At 56.0% G+C, this 7694-nt stretch overlaps 3 protein-coding genes across 3 annotated transcripts; 2 read left to right on the top strand and 1 right to left on the bottom strand.

Moving 5' to 3' along the window:
- Positions 1-540: 540 nt before the first annotated feature.
- VDBG_02726 (conserved hypothetical protein) lies at positions 541-972 on the top strand (the record flags this gene model as incomplete). The annotated part of the gene is made up of 2 exons (XM_003006541.1): positions 541-623; positions 690-972. 2 exons carry the CDS (start codon positions 541-543, stop codon positions 970-972), a joined length of 366 nt encoding a protein of 121 aa, XP_003006587.1.
- Positions 973-1940: 968 nt separating this feature from the next.
- On the top strand, positions 1941-2581 carry VDBG_02725 (TOXD; the record flags this gene model as incomplete). The annotated part of the gene is made up of 2 exons (XM_003006540.1): positions 1941-2288; positions 2357-2581. The coding sequence occupies 2 exons, from the start codon at positions 1941-1943 to the stop codon at positions 2579-2581; spliced, it is 573 nt and encodes a 190-aa protein (XP_003006586.1).
- A 1076-nt stretch (positions 2582-3657) lies between these two features.
- Positions 3658-4656, bottom strand: VDBG_02724 (conserved hypothetical protein; the record flags this gene model as incomplete). The annotated part of the gene is made up of 1 exon (XM_003006539.1): positions 3658-4656. One exon carries the CDS (start codon positions 4654-4656, stop codon positions 3658-3660), a length of 999 nt encoding a protein of 332 aa, XP_003006585.1.
- Positions 4657-7694: the final 3038 nt, after the last annotated feature.

Below are 7694 nucleotides of genomic sequence, written 5' to 3'. Positions count from 1 at the left end.
CCAGCTTCAAGGCGGTCCTCTGATCTCAGCATCACGTGCCAGGACTGTATTCGTAGAAGACGTTCTGTCGGACATGTAGCGCGGAGTTTAGAACAGAGGCTGATTACTGCCTCTGACACTTTGCACCGATACATTTCATTATCCTCTCATCTTGACCATACATTGGAACACCAGCTACGCCTAACTGTTGAGCTCCTCTTGGTGGTGCTGTCTGTTAAGCGAGGAGGAAATCATAGCAGCGCCAATGAAGCACAGAGAAATCATGATTGTAAGCCGAAAGAGAGTGTCCAAAAGTTGCTGATGGGACCAGAGGCGATGTCAAAATGGTTGGCAAGGCGTGAACACGCGATTGCAAAGGCGCTGTCGCAGGGCGTAAGAAAGGCGCGACTCAAAGGGCGTAGTGCAACGGGCTTGAAGCGCTCCATCTTAAGCACCCCTGTGACCAGTGAAAGGAGCATTGTGTTCCGATGGAGCAGCCGAACACTGCGAAGTAGCTGGAAAGCCGTCTCTTTGTGACAGATTCATCAAGAAAAGAGAACCATGGCAAACAAAGTGCAAAACGAATGGCTCATCATTGTTCCCGACGCTGAGGGAAAATTGGAGGAAAGGATGAGGGTCAGAGCGTATGTCTAGGACGACGGCTTGCCTTCTTTACCCCGCCTTGCGATGTCCTAATTAACAATCTACAGTGCTCATATTGACAATGTCAAGAAGCATGTCGACTCCGGCTTTTTCCAAATGGGCGGGGCAATGCTGCGCGCCCAGCCTCAGGAGCAAGAGCTCGACATTAGTGGCAGCATCGTTGTAGCTCGTGCTGCAACGGCTGAGGAAGTTCTGGCTGTGCTGAAAGAGGATATCTATGCTCACACAGGCGTCTGGGACCTGAAGAACGTTCAAATCTACCCGGTTCGTGCTCTGGTGCTTTCTTTTCGCATTTACAAGCACACTGCTGATGAGAGTGTGCATATGTAGTTCAAATGTGTGTACCGAAAGGCGCTGGAGTGATGTCAGGCTTGTGGAGTACCGAGGATCGGTTGGGTAGCCAGCCCCTCAGTATACATGACCTGACCTACCTTCTTAGGTAGCTTGTAGCTGATTCATTGCCTTTAAAGGCACAAATACCCCCAAAGACATGGCCTGTGTAGTGAAGCAAGCGTCGATATTGAAAGAGGGCACCACCACATTGCGAACTCCAGAACTCCTTGCGCAGTACGAACGCCATTATGGTTTCTGGTGTGGTCCAGAGGGGCACTCAATTTGCGACAGAACAGATCAAACTCCCTCCCCTCAGAGACCATCATGTGGTCGTCCAGGTTGAGTGGGCAGCTTTCAATCCAACAGATCGTGAGTATCAGGATCCAGCACATTACATATTGAGCCCACGTCTGACACTCTGAAGGGCTCGCATTCGATCTCAACGCATTTGGGGACGGCGCTGTGCTGGGCTGTGACTTTGTAGGTGTCGTTGTAGAAACACACCCGTCCGTCACCAGACTGGCTATCGGCGACCGGATTGCTGCCCTTGTATGGGGTGGTAAGTGGTCAACCCGTTCTTCGAGTATCAGGCAAACGATATCTGACAATGATGGTCCGCTAGGCGAGATCAAAGGGCTCGGGGCATATTCGTACGCAGCATCTCTACTCGCTGCCCGAATTGGTCGTTGACTTACTAGGACACACTGCCACGCCGACGAACGCATCTCCTTCAGAGTCCCCGGCACTTTCAGCCACTCGAGCGCATGCTCCGTCCCTCTCGCTGCGAACACTGCCTGGCTTGCGCTGTTTTCTCAGGACAGCCTCGCGCTGGGCAGAGGGACTACTGCTATAAGGCCACCTATCCTGATCTGGGGAGGAAGCTGTAAGATACTCTCTTGGAAAATACAAAAGAGCCGGCCTGCTAACCATTGCGGCAAGCCACTGTCGGCTACTTCGCCATCCAGATGGCGAGGCTGCACGGCCACGCCGTCATCACGACATGCAGCCCCCGCAACTTTGAGTTGGCGAGACGAGCGGGAGCGACTCACGTTTTCGACTATAACGATCCAGAAGTCACGGCCAAGATTCGCTCCGCTGCACCGGACTTGGCTCACGTTTTCGACACCATCGGTTCGGCGACGTCCTCGGCTACGGCATGCGAGGCGATCGACGGGCGGCCTGGAGTCTTGTGCACCGTCCGGCCGGGCAAGGCCAACACGGGGAACGTGCCGCAGAACGTCAAGGTCACGGATGTCTTCGTGTTCACAGCCTTTCCGACGCCGCATTCGTACCGGGGGGCGGCACACTGGCCCGTACGTATCAGAGACGTTGTTCTCGCACCCACGTTGTGCTCTCGTTGCTGACGCTTCATGTGACGCAGATCAACTTGCCGGACCACGAATTGAGCGTTGAGCTGTACGATCAACTGCCGACGCTCCTGGTGGAGGGGAAGCTCGTGCCTCCTGCGGTGAAGGTTGCGGGGGAGCTGGGTCCAGAGACCGTTGCTGAGGCCATGAATCTCAACCGCAGTGGCAAGATATCGGGGGAGAAGCTTTGCTTCAAGGTGTCGGCGGATGCTACTGATGAAACTGAGGGTGCAAAGTGATGGGGCCATCATTCCAGAGGTCACTTGAAACACACATTGCTTGCAACAGGGCTTCGCTCATGCCGGTGATCTTTTCATGCTACCTCATTTTCTTGCTGTGATTTTTGACGCTACTGATGGACGTTTGTCCCCGAAATTTGTACTTGATCTAAGCTCTCTGATCTCGCCGAGCTTCGAAAGATTAGATGAACGAAAGGTTCTCAAGCAGTAAGAATAGCATTTATATACAGGTGAGTAGTGCATTCTAGGCGGGGGAAATAATGGAAAAGACGAGGGAGGCAAATGTCCTCTACTTGGGGACTTGACGTAGTCCCATGGCAGATCAAGTATTCAGAGCAAAGGGACTGGTCTAAAGACGCAGTCAAATCGTTGGCTTATGCCTGCAAGCAGCAGCCTTTGGCAACCGTCTGGCTCGATATAGAAAACAGCAGACATGAGGTCATCAATATACGTCTAGGCTGATCAAGAATCACGTGCTACGCATGCCGTCCTCGTGGGAAATCGCGATAAGAACCCTCCCCATCTGGTCTCGGGAATTCGCGGACGTCTCAGTCTCAGACATAGGGCCTGGTGACCGACGAGGCAACCACCCGCCCTCGTGCCAGGCATCCCGACCCTCCAACACTGGGCAAGACTCTGTTGACCTTGAGCCATCTTCACTATGTCCGGTGAATTGATATAATGTCTCACATAAATATTGTCACATACTGCAATACTCCAAATTACCCTCAGTATGGAAAGTCTGACCCAGAGCTCTCTCGATGTCGTGACAACAAACAATGGTACAAAGAGTAAAATGCTATTCATATCGAGCGTACAGAGTCGCCGGCTGCCATGATTTCAAAAAAGGACAAGTGAAAGAAAAGCTACGTTCTCGTACAGAGTCCCTCAACCGTTCCATCATCGCCAGATGGCCAGGATAAGAGGGCCAGTCCGCAGCGGGCGCTTTGCCCGCCTCGAAAAGCGTCAGAGGCATCATTTCCCCCCTCCCGCGAGACGAAGAGGCGGAGACAATGTACAGGCCTCTCCAGTCAAGCAAAGAGAAAGGGACAGAAGCATCCTCCACGGCGGACCTGTTACGAGCCATCTCCCAACACGATCCAAACTCCGGTGGCAGCGTCCTCTATCACGGTCGTCGTCGCCACATCGTCTGCGTCTCGCTCGCGCGGCAGGACAGCCCACTCCGTCTCGTCGTCAAGCTCATTGTCCACGTCACGCTCAGGCCTCTCGTCGCTCTCCTCCTCCTCGGCCTCGTCGGGGATCAGCTCAGGCGTATGTCCGGCAGCCGGCTCATCGATGGCCGGCAGGGACCGCCAGACGGTGCGGTAGCCCCGCCTGTGACGACCCTCGGCGGCGGCGGCCACCTCGCGGGACTCGGAGAGCAGATAGCGCGCCACATCGTCGTCGTCCTCGAGCCCCGTGAAGTCCCAGTCCATCTGCAGCGCCAGGCTCTCGGTCGTGGACGCCCTGCTGCGCGTGGCCGCGGCACCACGATGGTTGCGCTTGGTGGCCCGGCGGTGCGAGGCAGCGCGCGTTGTGATGGAGTAGACGGGCTCGTCGCGGACAATGGCGTCTAGGCCAAAGCCGGCACCCCGCGTGTGGTCGTCATCGTAGAGGAGACCGAGCCTGTAGAGCTCGGCGACGTCAGCATCGTCATCGTCGCCGACGAGCCTCGCGGCAGCGGCAGCGGCAACGGCCACAGAGGAGCGCTTCGTGGTGCGGGGGTCCCAGAAGGCGTTCTGGCGCTCGAGCGAGGGGACGCGGTCGCGTGAGCCGTCGCTCGGTAGGGGAACGGTACTGCGGGCAAGGCGGATGCCGTCGTGGTCCGAGTCGGGGGCGGCGCCGTGGTGACGGCGGGCGCGGTGGTCGTTACGGCGAGGGACGTGGACGTGGGCTTCGCGGGAGAGAACAGGGAGGTCTTCGGGGGCGAAGCCACGCTCGAGGAGGGCGCGGGCGACAGCCTTGGGGTGAGCGGATCGGGGCTTGCGGATGGCGGTGGGACGGGGGCAGGTGATAGGGAAGTGCTTGGCCGCGAAGGCCAGGTCGACAGGCGAGTTGTGAAGAGCAAGGCCCATTGTGTCGTGTGGGTTGGGTGGGTTAAGTAGGTGCGTTGTGTTGCAGCTGTGCTGCAGTTGTCTTAGGCAGTCGTCCCAGGCAATCTTCTTAGGCAGTTGTCTTCCGCCAGGATGTAGAAAGTCGATGCTGTGTCGAGATGTGTTCTGATGAGAAGTTGACAGATGCGCAAGGGCGCGGAAGGGCGCGGTGGTGGTTGTTGTGCTAGGTAACAGATGGAAAGGCAGGGAGCTGGGGGGAAGGGGTGCGAAGGTTCGAGGACGGGCTTATATGTCATCTGACGAACAAGCAAGACAGCCGGGCTGTTACGGATGCGATAAGGCTTTGTTGCGCCGTATTCAGGTTGAGCGAGCCACGGCCATGGTCAGCATGGCCAGGCGAGAGCGAGGGTCGAAACCAGCCCAGGAAGAGGCGGGCAGCGAAGAGTCACCGGCCGGCGAGGCGCAACGACAACGACGCCATGGTGGTGACATTGACGCGATGCCTCATTGGAGGATAAGGGAGGTCATGTTGCCGGTGGGGTGTCTTTAGCGTGTGTAGGAGGATGGATGGCGATGGCCAAGGTGATGATGGTGATGGTGGTGATGGTGGATGCAGATGGTGTAGGTAGGCAGTGGACAAAGGGAAGAGGCTGAGGCTCAGACGGCGATGCGCAGGTGACTCAACAGACCCGAGGGGTGTCCCCAAGCGAGCCAAGGGGTGCCCCCAAAGAGAGCAGAGCCAGGTGACTCATGACGGCCACTGACAGCCCGTCGTGCCTGGCCTTTGTTGGGCCCTAGCGCCTGGTGTAGGGGGTCCTGGGGGTCCTGGGAGTCCTGGGGGTGTCCTTGCCTTGTCCCCTCTGGCCCCGGGCGCTGCTCCAGCGCGCATTGCCTCACCATGCCGTCCCCGAAGGCCCTGTCATTGGCGCGATCTGCTGCTGGGGGTGGTACTGAAAAGGTGCACGGGGCTGGAATGCAGCCCCGTCATTGGGGAGGCCTGGGAGGTTACCTGGGCGGATGATGCCATTGCTGTTTCTGCCTTGACCGCGGTGCCTCGCCCTGCTTGTCCTGCTTTCTGGGTGTTCCCAGTGCCTCTTCGTCCGTGTCATCCATCTGCCTGCCGCATGACAATGGTCGTCCATCTCGATCAGTGGCCTGGTCGCCAGGTCGGTTACTGTTCTGGCTGGCTTGTCTCGCTCTCTTGGTGTCCCACTGTCGGATAACTGCGCCGGCTGCTTTCGTCCGTCCCCCAACACCCAACACAATTCCTTATCTTCTCTGCTCTGGAATACCCCAAACGAAACGCCTGCAGCCTGCCAACCTGCCGCCTGCAGCCTACCGCCGCCCGCTGCCGCTGGCCCAACGCGGAAATGCGCCCTGGTATTTCGGGCTTGGTAGCCTGGAGCTGGGCTAGGCGGCTGACTGTTGCCGTCCGGGATCCCACGCCCTGAATTGCGCGACCCACGCTGAGCCCTCCAAAGTGCTCGGTTGCTGAACGAATGGCGTGCGGGGAGTGACCTTCTTCTACTGTGCATTTCATGGTCCCACATCAAGTGTCATAACACCGTTTCTCTCCACTCCTCTGGAAGCGCAATTTTGGCCTCTGTACATAAGTCCGACAATGTAAAGGGCTCACACTGCGGCTGCGTCGTAGGTTCGCTCTGGCATGAGGTGCCTACCTCATGCATTGGTCATCACAGTGTCGTCGTTGGGTGAGAGATAGTATATGCGAGGCCTGGCGATCGGCGTTTGAATGGTCCATGGCATCCCCATCTCGTGCTGAGGCCGATTCAAGCTACACGGAGCCGGTGGGAAAGAAACAGCCCTCAGATGACATATCCCAGAGGCCCAGACGAAAAGAAAACTTCTGCCTAGCTTGTCAGCACAGGCTCGCCATAAGCTTGCCAGCGCGCACGTGCTGTGTTGAAGAATGAGGGACCTCAGGGGCTGGAATTAGGGCCTGAGGCTACGGAACGCGTATAGAAGAGCTGGGCAGGGCCCTCCTTGCTGCGAAGAGTCAGACAGCATGATGTCTTCTAACCCCCTACCGAACAACTGACTGCGAATATTACGTGTGCAGAAGACCTCTTCATGAAGCTAGCTGCCAATCGTAAGTAAAATTGACACTAACTTACAGTATTAAGGTAAAGCAGATACTATGAACAGATACACATCACGTTACACGTCCCGTAGTGCACTCAAACTCTATGAGCCTGTTTAGTAGATCTAGTCACCATAGTTATCTTCCATGCGTGTAGTAGTTCGCCACTCCTTAAGCACCCTGGCCGAAGACTGGGCATCTGGATGTATGAGACCAAGCTCCTTCTAGTGTAAGGAAACGCAGTCCTGCAGCAGAATATGGAGCATAGTTTACTTGATGTAGGTACGTGTAGCAATAAACCTTGAAGGGCATGAGAAGACAACGCTGTTAATAGTGATCTTCTATAGGACCTTCCGGTAGCGAAAAAATGTAGTAAGTACAGAAAGTTTATGCTTGACAGCCCTGGAGGTCAGCAACAAGTTGAGCACATAATTCCCTCTCGCTCGCTTTTGCTACTTCATCATCCATACTATCAACCATGAGACAGCTGAGCACCACATCGGCATATACATCACCACACGCCCATCTAAGGCGGTTTAGACACTCTCGACAAATCCAGCGTCGGCGCTCATATTGATCCTCCTCTCCACAATCGACAACCGTATTATAGCGTGAGCGGAACTCGGTAGGGCAAATGAGTTCTTCCCATAGTCCGACTTCGAGCAGAAGGATACCGAGGGAGTATACATCGTATGCATGGCGGTACTGACGCTCTGGATCCGCGTGCTTTGCAGGATGCTGATAGTAGTCAAGTGTAAAGCCGCTGATGTTGATATTCTTGACTCGTTCGGTCCCGGCGACCCTATCGACCTTGTCGCGCCCGTATATGCTATCAGCTCTAGGGGCTCCCCGTCTTTGCTTTGGTGCGCCTCGACCACCCAAAATAAACGGGTCGTCGTCCCATACTTGGGTACCGTATGAGGGCCTCTTACGTTCTAGATTTTCTACAAACTCTTCG

This window comes from Verticillium alfalfae, genomic scaffold (genome assembly GCF_000150825.1).
Source record: "Verticillium alfalfae VaMs.102 supercont1.3 genomic scaffold, whole genome shotgun sequence".
In the NCBI taxonomy this organism is placed as follows: domain Eukaryota; kingdom Fungi; phylum Ascomycota; class Sordariomycetes; order Glomerellales; family Plectosphaerellaceae; genus Verticillium; species Verticillium alfalfae.
This window is presented reverse-complemented; position numbering and strand designations above follow the sequence as displayed.